We start from the raw sequence: 23438 nt of genomic DNA, 5'->3' as shown, positions 1-23438 counted from the left end.
ATTCAATTTTTGAGGGTCCTCAGTATTAAAGAAAAGTGTAGCAAGATGGACTTTCAGTAACTGTAACTCTAAAGCAAACCTTCAGTGCTGAGAAGTCCAGAGCAGTTGATTCCCGCAACTCCTGACTTCCATCTCCTGAACTGCTGAGCTTCCTGCCTACTTCAGCCAGTGTTAGAACAAGATAGAGGTAGGAGACTCCAGAGAAACTGGTAAGAAGCTGGTTTAATTTGGCATGCATCAAATGTTGTTCCAGAAAGCTAAGTCAGTTTTACAAACAAACTCGACATTTTCAGATGGCAGACATTTTAAGAAATAAAAATGTCCCATGGACTGGAGATATCCATTTCATCTCTCTTCAGAAGCTTTGCTGTAAAATCAAACGCCTTGATTTAGGAAGTCTGAATACCCACCTAAAAGCTAGTCTTCATTTCCAGACATCCTGCATTTTGGTTTCTACACTTTGATATATTAGGCATTAGCACTTGGCACTAGTGGCATTGCTGACAACCTAGAGGTCTTTTTTGTTTGTAAAAATGCCACCATTATTTACAGTAATTTCAAAATTGTGAAATAAACTCTGCATAAATTGTATATATCTAACAACATTCATTTACTTCTCAGCTTCATAATGCCCTCTAACTGCATTATCTTCACCCTATCTTTTGTCTGTACATACTGAATATGCCTACCATATTTCCAGAACTGTTTCAACAAAACCAATTGCAGATATATCTTTAAGAAAGCTGCATTTTTTAGTAACTAATGCAGAACTGAAAGCAAAGTGAAGACAACTGATAGATACCAAATCATCACCTGTAAGAGTTTTGCTAGCAGGCCCACTAGATGCATAAAACCTAGTACTTTTCTAGGTGTGTCTGCAGTTAGAGCATCCTGGATGTAGCATGTAAGAGTTTAAAGACCTAATTGTGCTTTCAGTTCTGTCTGTGTAATACTGCTTTCTATACTATATCTATATGAACAGATTTACTGTCAGAGTTGAGTTTGTAGATCTTTCTGTAGCCTTCTTTTACTTCTAAACTGATCCAGATACTATTTAGATATTCCTTGTTTAGCTCAGGGGGAAGGCTCAAGGGGGCCATCTAGTTGTGTATAAATATCTGTTGGGATAGAATGAAGAAGATGGTGTCAGACTTCTCTCCCTAGTGACAGGACTATAGGCAACAGGCACAAACAGAAATACAGAACATTCTATTTAAACATAAATTAAAACTTTTTTTTTTTCCTGTAATGGCAGTCAAACAATGGAACAGGTTGTCCAGAGAAGTTGAATAGCCTTAATTATTAGAAATATCGAAAACCCAGCTTGCCAAGGTCCTTGTCAGCCTGCTTTAACTGACCCTGCTTTGGGCAGAGGATTGAACTAGACAATCTCCAGAGGTGCTTTCTAGCCTCAGAGATTCTGTGATTCTTATAATGGAGCCAGAGCTTAAAGTAGACAATTGCCAGAACTTTGTCTTCAGTAGTATTTTTAAAACTCTAGATTATTTGTATCTTGATGTTCAAGATTGATCTTACGTAATCTCTCATGAGCTTAAAAATAGAGCAGAAAAATTTGATTAATACTAGAAATGCAATCCATGACAAGTTATTTTAATCTTCATAAAACTTTTTTGAGAAATGCAGATTTACACATCATTACAGAATTACTGAGGTTGGAAGGGACCTGGTCAAGCAAGACCACCTAGAGCAGGTTATCTAGGACTGTCTCCAGAAAGCTTTTAAATACCTCCAAGGGTGGAGACTCCACAGCCTCCCTGAGCAACTTATGCCAGTGGTTGGTCACCATCAGAGTCAGAAAGTGTTTCCTAATGTTCAGAGGGAACCTCCTCTTTTCAGTTTTCCCCCATTTCTTCTTGTCCTGTCACTGAAAGGAGCCTGGCTCTATTTTCATTGCACCCTCCCTTGAGGTACTTACTATACTGATAAGATCTCCCCTGAGCTTTCTCTTCTCCAGGCTGAATAGTCCCAGCTCTCTTCAGCCTTTCCTCATAAGAGAGATGCTTCAGTCCTTCATCATCTTCATGGTGCTTTGCTGGACTCTCTCTGGTATGTCCATATCTCTCTTGTATTCAGGAACCCAGAACTTGACACAGCATTCCGGGTGTGGCCTCACCAGTGCTCAGTAGATCATCTGTATCAGCCTGCTGTCAATGCTTTGCTTTATGCAGCCCAGGATACCATTAACCTTTGCATCAGGAGCACATTGCTGGTTCATGTCCCACTTGCTATCCACCAGGACCCCCAGGTGCTTTTTTACAGAGCTGCTTTTCATCTGGGTAGCCCCGGTATATACTTATGCCTGCATCTTGAACACTGCCAGGGATGGAGCATTCACAGCTTCCTTGGACAGCCTGTTCCAGTGCCTTACCACTCTCACAGTAAAGAATTTCTTGTTTATATCAAACCTAATTCTCCCTGTTTAAGTTAGCTCACTATATGAGCTAACTTGCACACTGATTGTGAAATCTCGAATGTATTCTGGATGTGTTTATGTCCAAATTGTGTGCCTGAAGAAGTCACTGTGTGGTTTTCTAAGTATAACAATTCTAGATTTGCATCTACAGCCTTATAATTGTAGCCCAACAGTGCCATCCACTGCTTCTCCAAATAAACTTCCAAACATTTCATCCTCATAGGGTTATAGGGAAAGTATGACAGGATAATTGTGTCATCTCAATATTTTACATGGTAATTGTCAGATACAGATGAAAATGAAATTTGTTTAGAGAAGGTCCAGGAATAGGATCCTACAACAGGTATTACTCAGGATCTGCAACACAAAATCCTAATCGTGAGAATAATTAAATCTGAAATACTAGATTTAACTTGGTCTTTCTAGTACTTCTTAGCCCTGCCCCCCCCCCCCCCCAAATTGTAAGTATATTCTCATTAAATATATCTACTGTTATGATGATTCTTATAACCCATTGTAATGTAATGGAAGACACCTTCAAGGTGTAAACTGTAATGGAATTTGGTTAGGTAGAGTACTGCACACTACTGTGCCAAGTTGTATCGAGCACTCAGTGTCTGACCTTCTGCTGTTTGGCTAGGTGACGGAAATGAGTTACAATTGCATCCCAACAGTCTTTTGCAGTCTCTAAATGTCTGCTTCCTGTTATATGCTATTTCTAGCACAGGAATTTCTACAGCAGCTTTATAATAAGTTTTAAGTACAGATTCATGAAGTAGTTGAATTTTTGTAATTATTTCCTCAAATCTTGAATGTCAGAATATTGATACTGACTTTTATTCAGGCTTTTCACAGAGCCAAATAGGATATGAAAACTTTTGTTTTCCTTCAGAACCTCTGTAATGGTTTCAAATGCCTTTCCTCTGAGATTTTCAGGTTAGCTGGCATGACCTGGATTTTAGCTACTGTTACAGGTCTGAGCTAATAGATTTTACTGTAGAACTTTCTGGCTTTTTACCAGCAGTTAACTACTTCTATTTCTTGTTTCTTCATCTGAAAGCGTATGACTTCAGAATGTTCTTGAAGTAATCAAATTGGCCTGCAAAACCATTCCTAAGACCTAAATATTGCAGCCATTGCCAGTCTTAGAATTCTACCTGCACTTTTCTCCCTTCCACTGTTACATTGTCGTGTGAAAAGAATACACAATATCAGTCCGTTCTGCAAAATTAATGTTCTTACTGAAATCCATAAATTACTATGATGTGAAATGTTTTCAAACCCACATGAAGGGTGTATTTGTTCTATTAATTCAATTCTATTGCTAATTGACAAAGAAGTTATTGACCCATGTATATTCAGTGCATCTCAGAAACATTTTGGAAGAACATTCTTTCAGTGAAAAGTCTAATAATAGTCCTTCGGGACACCTTTCACAGCTGGGTGAATGTAGCTCTTGGGACTCAGGTTTTACTGTGTGATTTTCTTACCTCCTATTTTCTGTGTTTAAGACTCCATATTAAGGAGTAACAGCACTATAAATCATCTTTGGCTAGTTAAAAGTGCAAAAATAGTCTGGTTTTACATTTTCTCCGCTGTTCTTATTCTTGATGTCTCTTCAGCTGCAGGTCTCTGTTCTCCACTTTGTATATGAGTAAGTGAAAATACGTGTATTTTGTTATGTGAAACAAATATTTAGTAACACGCATAACTGAGTAAAGAAGCCAAAGCTGGATGACATGGGTCTAAAAATACATTTCTGCCTGTATGGAAGAAGGTGTTTAATGAAGACCTGGCTGGGACAGCCTGCCAAGCACATGTCTGAAATGGAGAGCCATTATTTCATAGTATAGATTTTAAAAGACTTTACTTTCTGGCAGCCAGTAGGAGGCATGACAGGCTTTCAGGCAATGGGCTCAGGTTCTGAGAGCCTCTGGGCTACTTGCAAGGTAAAGAATTTTGGATATAGGTGACTCCTTGTCTTTCACAAAGCAAATGGAACCGGTATGTCCAGATTACAAAAATAAATCAATTCATTTTCAGAGACAATATATATTTTAATATACCGAAGTATTTTTACTGATCTTTTTACATTGCACTACTTTACATTTATCACAAAAAATCTATTTCTATTATATCACATTAAAATTATCATAGAGCTTTTATGTAAATAGTAAGATTTGGACACAAGAAACAAAGACTTATGTATGTGTGCCCTGGCTATTCCATATCCCTACAAGTACTGTGAGTTCTTTAATACCACTAATTTTATGTTACTCATTTTATACTGTTTGCTTTGAAACACACACAAAAAGTACCAGTGTAGTGAAATAAACTGGAAAGTTTTATGAGTTTCAACATTGTGCAAGTTACAGGTAGGGAAGCAGAAACATCTAGTGAAAGCACCATATTAAAACCCAAATACGTTTTATGGAAAAGTTCTCAAATATACCACTAACCACCATGACAAGGAAGAGACACCTTGTTAAGAATTTTATCAGCCAGCATATTATACACATTTCCAGTTACGTATTTAATTTTGTTTTCCATATCATGTATGATGCATCATTACATGACTTTTTTCTTATCCCTGTTGTATGCCTAAAGAGTGTATCTGCCAGAGTATTTGTGTAAAGCCCTGAACATCATCTACAACAGGTAAACTTTCCCAGCTGAAAGAACTATGCTTGATGCTTGTAGAGTGTTTTTATTGGCGTCTCTTTTGCCATACAGCATGAGTCATTCAATCCCGTGCCCTTAAAAAAGCTGATCATATTGCTTGAATAGCATCTCGGTTCCAGTCTGAATGGAAAATAGTGTTGCTAGTGCTTGCAGATTTAACATAGACATAGACATTTTACAGTTATCCCTGCAGTTGAGGGAAGGTTTGCATTCTCTTACAATCTTTATGAAGCAGAATGAAAGACATCACAGGCCTCACATGGCAGCTTAATGGAAAGTGAAATAAAATACTGCTCTCCTTTTTTTCTTTACTGCTGACTGCTGCTAAGATTTCTGTGAGTTAGCTCTCCTTAATACTCACACAGGCTTTGTACCTGGGGCAGTGATTACCATTTATCTATTTCAGAGGCAAAAAGGTAAAAATCTTGTCGATTATCTCATTGAGCTGTTTCAATAACAGACCCTCAGAATCTGCTTTATCTCAATGACATTTTGTGTACTGCTACTGTTTCACTTTTCATCTGCATGAAACAAGATGTTTTATAACAGCAGATATAGTTTAAAAAAATAAACAGCAAAAGCAGAGTAAAATTCTGTCCTAAATCACGTAAATAGCTTTGATTTTAATTACATAGATAATTGCTCTCTAAATAGATAATTTTTATACATAATTGCTATTGATAGATAGATTACTGTGTCAAAGGAGCTTGTCTATTAACAGAAGCCTGGCCCAAATAGAAGTGCTGTCACTACTAGTGCATAGTCCCTTAATAGCACTAAGAGTTAAACACAAATATCCCAGTGTTAGGTCCACACTGCTGCCTCACAAATGAGTATATCCTGTGGGTGCTGCCCTTTGTCTAGTGTTGCTGTAGGCATTGATCTACACAAAAATAGAAAGTTTCTCCCACCAGTTACTCTTGCTCCTGAAGTGAAAATTATGTATGCCAGTTCTAAGATGCGCTGATCTGTGTGAGAGTGAAATGAAATTTGTGCGTAGTAAAAGACAAAGTACTGTCAAGTAAATCCAGATATTCTAATGACAGTATTATATTGGCAAATTTATTATTTATATATAATGCGGACAATCCTTTTAAGAAACAGTTACAGGAGACATGATGTCATGTATAGGTGATTTTTTCTGTGTAAAGACTGCATAAGATGTTCCTTCTCTATGTCACAAAAGAGCAGAACTTCATTTAAAAAGATTACCATTCTAGAAAGCAGAAATCATTTCAGATATGTCGGCAAATGGGTCTCTCGAAGCATTGATCATGAGCTGTTGAGGCTTTCTTCTGTAAATAAATAGTCTCTATAGAAATTAAAACAGTTGCCTAACTACTGGAATTACAATAGCTACTATAAAATAATTTTAAACTTACTCCCTACACCTTCATTCCCTGCACTAGAGAATTAATTTTTTAGCTGTCCTATTATGTCTCTCTACAATGGCTGTTTCCAGACAGCTGATCTTGTTTGGATCTGGTAGCAAAAACTGAAGTGGTGAGAGGCAAAATTGTCCTAGCAAAGACATAATCGACCATGCATTGGCCACAGAGAGGGAGAACTAAGAAATTAGAAGACAGACCACAGTATTACACATATATCTTTCTTTTGAAAAAAATATTGGAGTTTGGACCAATCTTATGGGTTGGAGGCTCTAATTTTTAAATGTTAGGTAAAGAGTTAAAAGTGTTAATGTAGAACACCACAGTACAGGAGGTAAGATCACATTTCTCACATGCCACTGCATTGCTGTTGAGCTGCTAGCATGCACCAAGCATTTGTATTTCCAGAGAGCATATAATTTCTTCCCAAGGCTTTATTGTTGTTAGCCTTTTCAGATAGAATGTTTTTGTGAGCAGGAAGCAAAATTGAGGCTAGCATATGTGGGCACAATTCCTTGGTGTGGAGTGTGCCTCTTTAGAAGTCCAACAACTTTGATCCTGTCTTTAAGCTCCGCCAGCAGCTAAAGTCAGAACATGGCTTTTCCTGGAGAATGCGTGCTTGGGTTAGGTATTTCAAATTCAGAACTAATCTAAAACAATCCAGACATAATACAGACCTGAATGTTAAGACATTATGTATTCTTCACTTATGTGTTATCTTAAAAGCACTTTATCAGATGCTGTTTCAAAAGCATAGAATACATTGTTTAGCAGATTTATTTCATTATTTCATTATCATGCCATGCATATTTAAATTCAATCACCTTTTGCTTCTTACCTTATTGATTACATTTTTCTGTTGAAATAGTTCTATTACTCTCTTTCGTGGCCTGCCTTAAGAAACCTTTGCTTATATGTGAATATTTTGAATTAAGGACAAATGAAATTCCTTTTTGCTGTCAAAACCAAATTGTGAAAATGCATTGCACAGCTTTGAAAATCAGTACACTCTATTAGCAGACCTGTCAATATAAAAAGTGCATTCCATTTCCACCCCTTGCTCTAATAACCTTTTCTATGTTACTCAGAGGCAGTTCACATAATCAGAGTATATTGTCAGCTTACTGGAGTTGGGGAAGCATGAAATGAAAATAGCGTTAATATTGATCCAATTCTCTTGCAAGTGTCCTTGATGTCCTTTCCACTGAGCAATAACTGTTGGTGTGATGTAGTTATTTTCCTCTCAGCTATTACTGTACTTCTGTAAAATAGCTGGAAATACAGTTAGGAATTTTTTTTTGCTCTTGATTATTTTTCTTGTGTATCATCTTTGCCTGATTAAGTGATCCACAGTGTATCAGAGAATTTGGTTTCCTTCTGCAATTTATCAAACTACAGTATGCACCGAGAGGCTGCATCTCAAACTGACAGGGATTTGTAAAGGTCAACAGTCATGAAATATGAATCCATTCTTGTGTGTACAAGTTACAATGGCAAGCTACATCTTAATCCAAATATAAACATTTGAGTGTTTTAAATTCCCATTAGAAGGACTACTTCTGGTTCCAGTCAGAATAAAGACTGCCCTTCAGGAGCCTGAAATGCCTTGTAATGTTTGCTGGACTGGGCATATCCGACTTCGTTACCCGCTGGCTGTTTATAGTCAGTGCTGAATTAGTGCAGGGTCCTTTCTCATATGCTCGGAATATCTGAAAACTCAAATAAATATAATGCTAATAGTGACAACTTCTAAAATTAATTTTGTAACCGCTCTGTTCTCCTATCTGTAAACTAAAAAAATAACAAGTGCCCAACATGGTAACTTCATCTTTATTTTTATGTAGGACATTTTATATAAATATACAACAATTTGACTTTAACTGCAAGCACTTATTGTTTTAAAAGCCCTCAGCCTCATCTGAGAATTGTGTTCGTTTTGGTCTTGCCCTTATTCTCAGTCTCCTCATTGGCATAGTTTATATCAGTCTCATTTTTACAATGCAGAACTCCTGAGAATTTTTAATATGAAAACATACACAACAGTAAAGCATTTATTTACAAAGGACTCATATAAAGAAGATCATTTGGTCAGATATTAGGTATCAAAATTGGAGGAAAAAAGTTATGGAATGTCTATGATTAAATTTTAAGGTATTTATTATAGAAAACTAAAATGTGATTTGGTTTTACTTTGCATAGAGTGATTTCCAAAACAAATGTGTGCAATTTTTACTTTCTATGCAATTTGCATAGAATTTTCTAGAATTCATAGATTTTTTCTCCCTCATTTCTTCAAAGATCCTTAATAACAAAAATATTATTTAGATTCCTCTGGCTTTTATTAAATCTATTAAAACCAACCTTTCTTTAATAACAGTCACTTCTCTCATTCTCTAGGGAAGCTTAATTATATGCCAGTCAAAGCTGCCAGTTCCAGAAACACGTAGCAATTTAAATAACAACTCTAGCAGACACAGGTGGGGACAGTTCATCAAGATATGCCAGCACCCGTCTGCTACTCAAAGCCAGAAGGCCTTCTTCTGAGCAGGCTCAGGGATACCTGGTGTGTGTTTCCCATGGAGCAAATGCAGTCCTAGGAGGGCTGACTCTGTAGCCCTGCAGAAAGATATTAGGCTGGGGTGAAATAGTCATCATGTCGATGATTTAATCTTGCTGGGTTTTGTAGAGGTCAGTTTACAGACTCCCAAGCAGCTGCTCTCCATAACTGTGACTGCTGCAAGGGTCCCAGTGCCTAATCAAGTTAGTAAAAATTAGCAATGAAAGCAGGGGTTTAAACTGTTAGAATATATAAAGCAGGAAGATTATCTAGCAGAACTTTTTTCAAAGTATTTTCAACTATTAATAATATTGCATGAATGAAAAAGTAGGAAATAGTGTTGCATTCTAATCCTGTGCACACATGATCTTAATTATTCCTGTAAAAGTTTGTTTGTGTGATAAACAAAAAGCACCAGAAGGAAAAGCTTAGTTCTTTCAAACTAAGATAAATTCTGTTTCACCTGCAATATAATTTCATGGTTCATATCATGACCTATCAGGTAGCCTCTTGTGAGGAACTAATTCTGAATTCCTTTATTTAATAAAATATTAAAAACTACCTTATGTGATTAAAATCCAGCAACAAAAGAAGTGTTTTATAGGGCAGCACATACCCGTGATCTGTAAGGAGGAAAAAGCAACTTAATCCTTAAAAGTTTCTGAGGAGAGCTAAGCTTCACAAACACTGTACTTCAGCTGCTATAAAAGAGAGATTTTAATTAAATGCAGCATTTTACTGTAAAGAGAACAGACTTTACTTATGTCAAAATGCTCCTTTAGAAGCCACATAAAACTGTAAAAGACAATATATGAAAAAGGTTCCTTATAGAAAAGAAGAATGCCATCCCATGAAGCAGATTTCCAGATGTTTGGAAACATTAGAATTTCCTGTCAGTATATTTAGGTAACATTAAAATGAGGTTAACTTTCCATTCTGCCATCCCTCTTCAAAGATCAAAGAGCGCTCACTGCATAAATTGCCTTATCGATAATTCGTTGAAGTAAACTATGGAAACAACTTTATAAGAAGCAGTAGTCTCCTTTTGTTGGTTACAGTATTACCAAGAAAACTTTCCTTAAAATTAACCATATTTTTTACCTCATTTTATACTAAATACAGAGAGAAAAGATTTAAAACACTATATTTGAATATATAATAAATGGATAGAAGTAAATAGTGAACTGGAAACTCCCTGTGCTCAACCAAATTGTAGTAATTAGTGTATGATCTAATAAGATAAGCATACATAAGCATAAATGTAATCAAAAATACGTTATGTTTGTACTGCTAATTTTAAAAATTTATTTAGGGATAGTTTTTGTGCCTCTGGACAGTTACAGTGTCTTTAAAATTTAGATTGAATCCCTAGAACCTGTTGCGACCTACAAAACCCCATGGGAAATTTATTGACTTAATTAAAAATAGGCAAAAATTCAGATGTTACAATAACACGCACCCCCAAATAGTTTAGATATTGTCCATATTAAATAATTCTAGAGGCTGTAGCTGCAAAATAACATGAGATTCTTCAGTTCTTGGTAAATTATTAGGTTTTTATGGGGGTTTGGTATGGGGGTTTTTGTCTGCTTAACAATTTCTGTTTAAGAAAAAGTAATGCCACTGGAAGAGAGATTAGTAAATTCTTGGCAATAGTGTATGATTTTACTGTGCAGCTCATATAATCTTTCAGAAATATAAAATACCTTCTCATGGAAGTAGGGGTTTTGTAGAGGAGTGGTGGTTGATTAATTTCTTTTAAAGATGGGCTCTTTCCAGTTACTCTGAAGCTACTGAAGGAAGCCAGTTTTTAACATGCACATCTAAAAAAAATTATCAAGGTGATAACAGGTGTAACAAAAGACAGTTTTGTTTGTTTTTTTTTTAATAGCTTATCTAATCCTATACATACATTCTTTTCAAGCATCTTTGAGACAGAGCCTTCAAGTTTCAAGAAATTAGAAGGCATCAATTTCATTTGGACTTCAGTATGAGCCAAGTGACTTATTTCCATTGAATTATTTGCAAGGTTAAGAAATATTTAGCTGCTTTTTTCAAGGCTTCTCTCCAAATCCTGTTCTAGAAAAATGTCCCTTGAGAAGCAGCTTGATAAGGACAAGAACTGATAGCATCTGCAAATTCCAGACTGTATACACCAATGTCAAAATGTTGCTTTCTTGAAATTATATCTAGTTTCATTTTACTTTGTTCCTATTTTAATGGATATTCTAATTAGACTTAGGAACTGACATTAGTACAATTCCATACTGTGTCTTTAAAATACAAACTCCTTGTGTCCTAAAAAGAGTTTTAAATGGAATATCTGGAAATGGATTTAATTTCATAGTCATTTTGCTGGAGCTTTGAAAAAAAATAATTTTAGGTTTGATTTTTTCTTTTTTCCAAGCACACTGAAATATTAAGTATTAATTTATTTGTCTTTCCTTTTTATATCATTGTTAACAATACTAGACATAGTTTTATGTCATATAATTTTTTATTCAGTTTGTTGTCTGGTTTTAAAGAGACAAGTTGTTTTTCTTTTTCTCTTATTTGGAGAGGTTCTCTTATTTTAAAACCTTTTTGAAGTCATCTTGAAATATAAAAATAGAACATCTGTGACAGATCTGTTTTGAATATATTTCACATTTCAGGATCCAAAAAGATCTGGTGGTCTGTGGTATTTACTTGTTAATTTCTTGATGAATGGCTAGAAAGGCCATGAAGTGCACTCGGTACAGCACATCTTCTGAAGATAGATGATCTCAAATAAATTCTATTCCCAATCAGTTTTTGATTTGTTAGGTGTTAAACCATTTCTTTGTAAGGACAGTGTTTACAAGCCTTGTAATGAGACAGCCCTGTGAGACCTTACTCTTCTTGCTGTAATTTTGATAAATGGAACTCTAACTCATAAAGGATATAGTGATTGAAGGGCAACTCCGGGTCTCGTACACTTTCATTTAGATAAATGTTGGGTACAGTACAGCAAAACTGAGGTGCACTCAACAAAGTGATAAATTTAGACAACAGCCAAGCCAGAGCTTTTTTCCATCAAGACAAAGAAATGCCATTTACTATATTTCTTTTAGATAAATGTATGTTTAATATTATAAAGCAGAATGGATTTTAGAAACATTTATCTTTTTGCTAATCTCCAAATTCACTAAACTAATTTAATGCCTTCTACTCTACCACATTTCTTACATCGGAGTCTGGCAATATTTCTGTAATCTGGTAACTGGAACCCTCACCACGAGGGATTTAAAATATACTAAATTGCAGGTTCTTCTGATGCATTTTAAGTGTTGGTAATCATTTGGGGCTTGAACTTATTTTCCTTGTAATTTTAAAAATACATTTTCATGCATAAATAATCTTAAAAGACTGTCACTAATCAGTTACTGCAGAAGTGTTGACTCTATGATTACTTTATATTAGTATTTCTGAAGTAATTCATTTGAAGATTATCACATTTTATAAAACTCTGAAACTTTCCTAACATTCACTAGAACTAGCAAAAAGGAAGAGAACAGTGTTTTCATGCTTCCTTCCTCCCCCTTGCTAGTTAATCCAAGGCGTGGTCTCCTTTAGTGTCAAATGTTCACAGCAGGGTCTATTACTTGTGTCAAATAATGCTAAACTCTCTGGAAGTAAACACAAGTGTAACAAGATCCTGATCTAGCAATTATACTCACAACAAATCTGATATAACAAAACTGAAGGTCTGTTACAGCACGTTACTCCTTTCTTTTTTTCCAAACTCCTGCAATTCTTGATCCTTTTTGTGAATTGGGAGGGGAAAAAAAAGGAAGAAAAAAAAAGGAAAAAAAAAAGGAAAAAACCTTGGACATAATACTTGATTCAATTTTAAATTAAGTAAATAATTAGTGTACTAAGTAATAAGCTATGCAAGTACGGTAATGAGCCTGATAACTGGACACAGCAAAACACAGCATATTAGTATATACTGATACTGTCTTAATTACTGTCACTATCTGTATGGTCCTAATGGAGAGAGCAACAAACAGGAGAGATTCTGTCCTGCATTTTGGGCTTGGAGAAAAAAATGGGGGATTGCTTACTTATTTATCGTTGCCTGCTTTATCGTTTCAGAAATGGAAATTGAGAGAATAGCAATACTATATGAAAGGTTAATATTAGACATTGCAAAACATGAGGTTGGCTTGGCCTGTAGTATAGTCTGATATCCACCATGCTAATAGTGATCTTCAGAGTAAACACACTCATAGAAAGATATGCTTCCAGCATTTTTATTTGTATGTGACTCTCCTGTGAGTAAACTAATTAGAAGACTCATCTAAGAGTAGGAGACAAAATCATAACACCTTCCCCGCTGTTTGTAATAACAAAACTGCCGGACATTTCAGTGCCAATCCATGCATCTATCTCCACTGATCTATCTACTTACTATATTCCTCTTACTTGTCCTGTATTAATATAAGACCAGGAGTCTTACTAGGCTTCACTTCATCCTTTTACATCTCCTATAATGGTATTCAATCATGTTTAAGTTCAGGCTTTGTAGAAGACAAGCAAAATCTACATGTGCCTGGTTTTCCTCATATTTCACCCATCATTCTGTAACTTAGTAGGAGGAAAAATTCCAAATTGTCATACAGAAAGGAGAGATTATGTTTGAGTTTTATTTCTTGGTTGGTAGAACTGGAGATCATAGAATCATAGGATAGTTAGGGTTAGAAAGGACCTTAAGATCATCTAGTTCCAACCCCCCTGCCATGGGCAGGGACCCCGCACTAAACTATGCCACCCAAGGCCTCATCCAGCCTGGCCTTGAACACCGCCAAGGATGGAGCACTCACAACCTCCCTGGGCAACCCATTCCAGTGCCTCACCACTCTCACAGTAAAGAATTTCTTCCTTATATCCAATCTAAACTTCCCCTGTTTAAGTTTGAACCCGTTACCCCTTGTCCTGTCACTACAGTCCCTGTTGAAGAGTCCATCCCCAGCATCCTTGTAGGCCCCCTTCAGATACTGGAAGGCTGCTATGAGGTCTCCACGCAGCCTTCTCTTCTCCAGGCTCAACAGCCCCGACTTTCTCAGCCTATCTTCATACGGGAGGTGCTCCAGTCCCCTGATCATCCTCGAGGCCCTCCTCTGGACTTGTTCCAACAGTTCCACGTCCTTTTTATGTTGAGGACACCAGAACTGCACACAATACTCCAAGTGAGGTCTCACGAGAGCAGAGTAGAGAGGCAGGATCACCTCCTTCAACCTGCTGGTCATGCTCCTTTTGATGCAGCCCAGGATACGGTTGGCTTTCTGGGCTGTGAGCGCACACTGAAGCAGGCTCATGTTAATTTTTTCATTGACCAACACCCCCAAGTCCTTCTCTGCAGGGCTGCTCTGAATCTCTTCTCTGCCCATACCTTGTATGGTCCAAGGTGAAGATGCAGGGCTTTCTGTTTAGTTAAAAAACAGAAAGCTTTCTTGCATAAGGCTGCTATGGGTCTGTAGTACTGAAAATGAAGCTAATGTCCTCTCCCCAGCTAAGAAGGAAACACTGCGCTGATGTCACAACAGGAACATGAAAGTTATTTATGATATGAAAGCTACTTATGATTCTGTCATTTGACCACACTATGATTAATTCACTATGATTAATTTTTTATATCATGAGAATGAACTCTGGCAAGTGCTAGTAGGAACTTCTCAAAACCTAAGAAGGTTCCTGCTGTAAGGAGATGTCAGTCTTAGCAGAAAAAGTCAGTTATAAGCAAGACGGAAGGGTGAGACCTACCTGTGAAGTCCTTTGACGTAGTTGCCACATGCCCATACACCAACATTTTTATTGTGCTCCTTAGAAACACACACACAGATGCACACCAAAGTTCCCTCACTGTGCTTGTCTTTTTTCAGTCTTTTCTGAATCTCTGCATAGCACACCTTGTATATTGAAATAAGCCTGCTTCACCATCCTGTCTGTGCTATCTCTAAGACAAAGATGATGACAGATTTTGAATTTCTGAAAGCAACTCCTTTAATTTAGAGTAGGTGGATTGAGTTGTCAGAGGGCAGAGTCAGGACACCCAAAAGAAACTCCTGCTGAATTTCTTGCAGACAGAAAACAAATGGAACAATACTGAACATAAAGTAAATAGCAATTATTAAAAGCAGGGTAAATAATAATCATTAAAAGCAGGATAGTCTTTGTGAAACAGTTTGTATTTTATTCAAGATATATTTTGAAAGACAGAATAAAGCTGCATATTTTGTAAACCTTGATAAAAGTTTTAGCAAATGTTCCTTTTTCAATAAAGATCATTTATATCTTATTACTACTTGACTGTGGTTGATTTATATTTAAAATATTATTCAGCTAAATTGACAACATTTGTAACTTTTTTAGGCACTGAAGAGGATGTAGTGAAGTCAAAGAAAACTTTCCGAAGTCAAGCTGTGGTAAATCAAAATGCAGAGACAGAGCTTATGCTGGAAGGAGATGATGATGCTGTTAGCCTGCTCCAAGAGAAGGAGATTGACAACCTTGCAGGTAATTATGCTTTTCATTACAACTGAGGTATGAGCCAAAAGGCTCTTTTAAACTTGTTGCTTCTTAAGTTTTGTGATTAGTGTCTTAATATTGACAGCTAAGTATATAATTACAGTATGAACGGATTGTGTTCTAGATTTAATATGATGTCCTAGTTCCATGAACTAGGGGAATTGATTACAAAGCATGTGCCTGTTGCCTTGTCTTTCAGCAGAGATGCGAGAAAGTGCAATACCTCAATGCTTTTACTACTCCCTGTGACTTTTTGAAAATTCTGTAAAACAACTGTGGAACGTCTCTTTTCTTTTGGTTAAAATGGAGATGAGGACTAATTCCACAACTCAGGTTTTATGAGTCAGAGAGCGATTGTGTGCTTTGATGACCTCATCCCAAGTGCCACACAGCTTGTGGAGAGACACCTGAGCTCCTCCTGGCACCCACTTCTCTCAGGGGTTAAGTGGCATCTCAACCCATCTGCCACAGCAAGGGAAGAAGTTGCCTGTTGTAAGGTGCGACTAAGAAAGAAAAACTGTAACCAAGCCATGAACTTCATTAGCATATGAGCTGGGAATGAGTCCTCAGTATATATGTACTTGAGAGAGCCATTCTGGTCCTTTCTCCCTGGGTGAAAGTATACAGTGAGGTCTCAGTTTTATCCATCTTCTAACAGGTTTTGTTACAGCTTTGTCTTGAGGCAATACTTTCATGGGGAAGTAGTCTGGAAAGAAAAGCATGTTGAAAGTTGAAAACTCAATCTCTTCTCAGACAAGATAAGAATGTGAGAACTGTGAAATGCAGTATGATTTTTTTTAGGTTAATTTACTTAGGAATATATTTATTAAACTGGTCCACTAAGGGGAAGTTTTGTGATGTCTCAGATTTTTTTCTGCATAATTGAATGACTAAAATAGCCACTTTTGCTCCTGTACTTTCTTCTGATGCCGTAGTGAAAATTTGTAGCAAAGATAAGATTATAAATGGATGGTTAAAAAAAAAAAAAAAAAGGCAAAACAAAAAATAGAAAAACAAGTTAAAAAAGAAAAAAAGCCTACATGAAAGTTAGTCTTATGCTTTGAAACTAGAGCAGAGCAGAGGGAGCAAATAAATGCTTTTATTTGGGAGCAACCTTCAGTATATGGTTATAACAGTTAATATGTCAATCTGCTTGCTTTTTCAATCTGCTGCTAACCATTGCTGAGACACTGTTGTCCTCAGTCAATAAAATAGTCCATCAAGCAGGACCATTACTGGAATAACTTGATCAATGTCCTGTTCTCCTTTAAAAGGAAAAGTCAGTACTACTTTGGCTAAATTCTTAGAAGCACTGTTTTTTAGAACTGTGTTTTTAGAATAGTGCTTCCAACTAAGCATGTGTATAGTAGCTCTGACAGTTCTGAGCAGGTCTTGATAAAACCACACTGCCCATTCGTGTCTAATTCTAAAGAGTTACATAGATTCAGTGTATGTGATCTGGAAATCTTTGAGATATGTCAAGTTGTGGTATCTCAGAGCATCATGTACATCTAGTTACTGTTCAGAGTGGAATGACACATCGGAATTTCTATACTCAGATATGCCTCTGATTTAACTTTAAAGCTTAAATCAATTGAAACCTGGTTTACAATGATTTGGATTGTCTCAGTAAGGGATAGGAACTAAACAAAATCATTATAAACCAGGTTTCAATTGATTTAAGATTGCTCCCATTTAACTAAAACAACTTAATGTTGTTTATTCCATGAAACTTGAGCACCTTTTAAAAAGGTGAGTCCTTAGTTTTTAGAAATTTTTTAACTAAGAGAACATAAATACTACAATATTTTGATTTGTGAAGCTAAAACTAAAAAAGGGAAAGTTTGAAACAGATTGAGACTGTTCGTACAAAGTTATCTGAACATACCTTTTCTTTCAGAGACTCTATAGTTTTTCATCAACCATGTGGCACAAATCAATGTAAAGTTCACCTTGATAAATTACACATGGGATGGAGAATTTTTAAATAATTATAGTCTGAATATTTTTATTATATAACCTCAGTATTCCATATGCTGCAATGGCAGATTTCATTATATTAAATAGCATTTTAATAAAATATAAAAATTAGATTCCATGTTATTATAGTCTTAGAATTATGACTTCTAAGTTCGCATCAAGATTTTTAACTAAAGCAGTATTTTAGCTGTCTTACAGTATGAGTTATCAAAAGATTTTGATCTTGTTTTAACATTTACATATTAAAATATTTTACATTTTTCTGTTTCAGTTTTAGCTCCTTTTCTTCCCAGACTGTTCACTTCAAGAGGCAAGTCACATCTCTGTTAGAACTAATAATTGAGATAGCCCAGTCAATTTTAATAGTTTTCTGATACATTTTGAATCTGCAGATAATACAATCAAATCTGTTGTAGTCAATTGATATTACTAACTCTTCTCCTTTTCCTCTCCTTTCCTATTTTCTAATGCTGCAATAGGGCTCTTAAATACTTACCTTTTCTCTTAAAAGTTTGAGAATGCATATTTTCTAACCGTTTGTCTTCTGCTTAATAGATGATTTTTTTCCAAGTTAAATGTGGATGTGTTCTAATATGGTAAGCTGGCATTCTCAAAAGGAAATATGTTTCAATGGATAATATTCTTTCCCCAAACTTTTTTAAGTACTGATTTTGCACTAAAATACATCATAAAAAAAAAAAAGAGAGAGAAAGAGAAAGAAAAAAGAATAATCATTGAACCACTCAGGTTTCATGAATTTTAAAAATACATTCTCTTCTCTTTGTTGTGAAGTTGCAGATGACTTGCTGAGAATTGTTTGCGTGCATCTGAGAATAGAATTTAGCCTTAATGACATTTTTGAAAGATACATGTTCTGTAACTGGAGCATATTTCATCTATTTTATCATATGGCTGGTGGCAACAGCAAGTAGGTCCTAGCCGAACAAAGCATCCCTGAAGTCTTTTGCTACTCTTTAAAGAGTAGCTTCTAGAAAGAAAAAAGGAAATAAAAATAAGAGGATATGAGGCTTTGGGTTATTTTGGGAAGACAGAAGGCTTTGGCAGGCATCTGTCTGATTATTTCATGGGCTCAATCAACTCAGAATCTGACTTACTCATAAGCCGTGGTGAATTACAATCTCACGACAGTCTTGCAAGAATAAATACATGTTGTGCACTCCATTATATCAGAAGATTGACCAACTCATCCAAATAAACCCAAGGAAAGTCACTACCTGCCTTTAATGCATCTTAGTCTTAATGTACAGAATCTTTTGTCCTTGTACATCTGTCTCTAGCTGGAAGGAAAACCCCCCACCACGCAAATGTGCCAGGAAGGTTTGAGTGAGATGCAGCTTCCCAGCACTGCTCTAAGTTTTAGCAACTCAACTTCAGTATAGAAATAATTCTAGAAGGCAGTACTGCTAAACAAGAGCTGATCTTCCATCCAAGCCAGAATGGGTAGCTAGTCCAACTGGCTTGAGCACTAAACATGTTAAATGCTCTATCTAGATGTCTTAGTACTAACTTACTGCCCTGTGCTAAGGAACACACCAGGTCATGAGGATTTGACAGGGTATATTATTATTAATGAGATATAAGACCTTTCACTTCCAGGTCATGTGTTTGAAGTCCAGACAAGACTGGTGGTAACCAAACATTATCAACATGTTTTTTGGCCTATGCAAAATAAGCCTTTTGTCTCATTTCAGCCTTTTCCAATTAAAAACATATTTGACAGTGTCATTGGAAGAAATTGGAATAGTGCCCAAAGCTCTACTAGATAGAGTTGCAGTTAAGATTGTGTATGAGTACCTAAGGAAAAAAAAAAAAAAAAGAAGAAGTAAATCATTTAGCCCTTAGGGGAATTTTCTATTCCAGGTTCTAACAAAGCACTCATTTACATTTCTTAAATTATTCTGAAGCCTTGCATAGGACTAGATGCAGTAACAAAAACACTAACACACGAAGGAACTGCATCTAAAGCCTCAGAAAGATCATAAAATAAGTATTTGGGATGGAAAACTTAAATATGATTGACACATTTAATATTTAGACATATGCATATTTAGTTGCAAATATGTGTATGGCCAAAGCCTGACCCTGAATTTTCTCTACAAGAGTTGAGCAGTGTAGATAATCTCTGGTAAGCAAAGCTGTTTGCAACTTTGTCTTACTTGTTTTTAAGGAGTAATGGAGGGGCATATTTTTAGTTTTGATACATTATCAGTAATAAATTGAAAGAAAGGACCAGATAGCACATTACATTATCTCCAGCCTACCCAGGAGATTTTGGAGGAGAGAAGAATCATCTTCATCCCTCTCAACTACTGGAGAGAGAAACATGAAAGTGGTTCTGAGAGTGGTCTCATCTTCCATCTCCAGCCCTTCTCCTCTCTACCTGGTGTGTTCTCTCCTGAGAGACTGAGGGAGCCCTGCCACCCATCACATCCTCTCCTCCCACTACAGCGATTGCCATCCTTACATCAGTAGCTCTGATGATCTTGGAGGGTCCTGAGGGCAGAAAGCAGCAACCACAGGGGAAGCCCAGGAAGGACTGTAACAAGTATGCAGTGATGCTTCCTAATACTCTCTCAGCCTCCAACAGCTTGTACCTCTGAGGCTTCCAGAGTCAGAGGTGCTAGTTACTTTCTTTCTTTTTTTTCCTCATTTTCTCTCTCTCTGTCCTGGCTTGCACTCTCTTTCTCTCACTCTCTTTTTCTCTCTGGAGGTGGCTAAGGTACCTTAAGCTCCATGTTTTATGCTTTTTTCTTTAAGAAAAATGTATGTACATGTGCACACACAGATATGTCAGTTAAATAGCAAAGTTTCATTAGAAAATGCCAAAAAATGTTTAAATATTTTTCGTCATTTTTCAAGCTTCCCAATGGAAACTGTTCACTGAATTAAGCATATCCGCTACTGAGTAGTTTTCTCCCCTCAAACTCAATTTTTCTTGCAAATTAGTATTCAAGATAGGAATTTCATTGCAGGGGATTGCTTGTTCAGTGAAGGGACAGGAATGTGGAAGAAGAGTGATTCTTTTTCTCTTTTTATGGTAGATATGTAACCACACAATCCTTATACTTCCAAACATGGAAATTTAATTCAGTCAGATTATCATAGTTTCTGCTTATTATATATTCAATTTTGATCTTCAAGTCTATGCATAAAAAAGAAAAACATATTTGTATGAGTTTAATTCAGAGTATGGATTCAGGCATAGACTGAAAACAGTTATACTTTTGATATGTAGTTGGCTTTCACATTGAAAAATTAAAAAAAGCCTCACAGTTTCTTAACATACTATTTTTAGACATCTCTCAGTGTTTATTCTAATAATTTTTTCCACACTACTATCCAAAGTAGCTCAATATTTTATAAGGTGGTTGCCAGTCATATATGATAGTGCTCCTAAGCACAGCTTTGAAGAGCTCTTTGTGCCTTACTGCACCACACTCTAAGTCTGAGCATCTTCAGTTTTTAAAGTGGCAACCAGATTTCCTGCTTTCCGAGCTTTAAAATGAAATTGTTCAAACTTCATTGTTTTGTATTTCTGAATGGCTCTGAGAGTCCTTCATGTGCTCTATTTAAATTTCTTATTTTGTTCCTCCATAACTTCCAAAACTGTTTTTATTTAAGGCTACAAAATTAGACTACAGTAGAGCCTTAGACTGCACACTTGCCTGATGCGTAAGTCTGGAGCTTCTCCCTTGTCCCGAGGTACTACACTCTGGATGGAGCTTGTTAGTTTATCAAAGGGCAAGCTGATGAGCTACCTGATATATGGAGAGAGAAAAATTGGCATAAATAGCAGAGAGAGTAATATATAAAAGAAAGAAAGGCCTAGGCATAAGGAGACAGACTTCACTGTTCTGTACCTTATTTCATCTTCACTATGCAGTTGATTCCCATGTATAAATGGGAATGTTTGTAATGTTTGTAAGAACATACAAGGACAGACCTGCATAGATTAGTGTTAGGAATGTATCCAGAACTGTATAAACCTATGTTTAACCTAAGCACTTTCAGGACAGAATTTTTGCTTTTTTGCCCTTTTGTTGGTTTGGGGTTTTTTGTGTCTTTTTTTTCACTGCTGTTATAGAAGCAAGCAAAAAAAAAAAAAAAGGCAATCAAGAAGCAGCCAATCCAGTGCATTTGAACAGTCCTCAATGGTAGCCTTTTAGCTACCTTTTAGCACAGGAGTGCTTTTAGCTTGGCTTTCTAACCAAAGAAGGTTTATGTGAGCATCCTCTGTCAGCCTCTACCTTTGCAACATCTGAACCTGGAAGCCAGTTTGAGCAAACTTCAACAGGAGTAAGGATTTCAGAAGCAATAAAATTCCTGCAGTGAGATCAGGTTGTTAAGGAAAGGAAAAACCTGCATGACACAGCCTGCCACATTGGCTCTCCTTTTATTAGGTACCAGAGAATCTTTGTGGAAGAGTCTTCAGAAGTTTCTCACTGTGGACCAGCAAAACATGCAATCAACCAGTAGGCACAATTGCCACTAGAAAACATTCTCTGTCAGTTCTGGTGGTATTTAGAGATACTAATATTTTCAGAAAATTTTGAAGTTACAAGTATTGCATCTCAGGTGATTCTTCAAAATACACCTAGCAAATTATATGGTGATTAAACAACTTATTTCTTTCTCCACACACACATATAAGAGTAGCTAACAAAATAAGTGTACTGTGAAACATCACAGGCTAACTGAACATAACAATTCCCTTCACTGCAGTCTCAAGAAATGTAAAGCTTACAGTTTATCCTGAAGAGCTTTTCCAGAATGGAGACTGGAAGAAATAAAAGCTGAGGGCTCACATCTTTCCTCCATTTCTAATCAATTGAGCTCTATTGGCATGCCCAGGTACACAAGCTGGACTGTATGAGATACCTGTCAAGTCTGGTTCACTCAGACTGACAGCTGGAATTTGATCCCTCATGTTCCTGACTCATTACAGCGAGTTCCTGTTTTGGTGGCATACTGCTATAGCAGGATGCTTTCTTTGCTTTCTCTTTTTCTTCCAAAATTAAATATGCTTTTCTAAGGTATTGGTTTTTTTCTGTTACATTTTTATTAAATAGACAGATATAGTGGCTTTCTCAGAGAGGAAACCTATCACTTATGTGGACGTGTTCAGCATCACTTAAGGTTTTCTAGGTTGAAAAAAGTACCTTAAATTTTACCTAAAAATGAAGAGGAAGCTAGCACAGGTCATAGTGCATTAGTGTAGTATACTCACATCTGGATGCACTGCTTAACAATCAAGGTCTTCATTTACAAACCAGCTTAATTTACTCAATCCTTCCTATGTATAGCTTCAGGCAGAGCACTCTGTATGAATCTAATTTTAAATGGCAAATATATGCATCGCAGTAGTGAGGTCTCTGTCCCAAACATTTGAGTTTCTGGCCAGCTGTAAACCATTAAGGGGAGTCTTAATTATTATTAATACTCGGATCATCTGGCAGGTTGGTGCTCGAACACATCCTGGAACAATACTAAACCCACATAAGCCACTCAGAGCTTGAGCACAGTTCAGAGGTTGTCATGTATGCCACAGAGTAAATCACACTTTACCTGCAAAGGCAGGCAAAAGTTGATTTTTCTGAGTTGCTTTAGGCTGTTAGACACACAGCTAATTGTTACATGGGACCTTCAGTGAGAAGATATCTAATAAGATTGACTTTGCTATGGTATTGAGCTTGTCTCTACATATTCTGTAACCATTCGATTAAGTGGTTGCTTTCTATCACAGTTTGAACAATAGAAAGAGATACTTATTCCTTGGAATATTGTGAAACATGTTTTCCCTCAGGAATAAGTACTATTTTATATTTTC

At 36.4% G+C, this 23438-nt stretch overlaps 1 protein-coding gene across 4 annotated transcripts in view; it reads left to right on the top strand.

Moving 5' to 3' along the window:
* Positions 1-23438, top strand: part of NBEA (neurobeachin) — a gene marked incomplete at both ends in the record, with an annotated part of 526482 nt that overhangs the window by 325534 nt on the left and 177510 nt on the right. For 3 of the 4 annotated variants that reach the window (XM_080613294.1, XM_080613295.1, XM_080613292.1), the window contains one exon: positions 15455-15598. In XM_080613294.1, the coding sequence (XP_080469420.1) occupies positions 15455-15598 (144 nt within the window). Of the gene's footprint in view, positions 1-15454; positions 15599-17861; positions 17901-23438 lie in introns of all 4 variants that reach the window. The other variant, XM_080613293.1, reaches the window with a different exon arrangement.

Source organism: Psittacula echo, assembly GCF_963264785.1.
Source record: "Psittacula echo genome assembly, chromosome: 3".
NCBI lineage: Eukaryota > Metazoa > Chordata > Aves > Psittaciformes > Psittacidae > Psittacula > Psittacula echo.
Note: the sequence above shows the minus strand (reverse complement) of the source record. Positions and strands in the feature narration are given on the sequence as shown.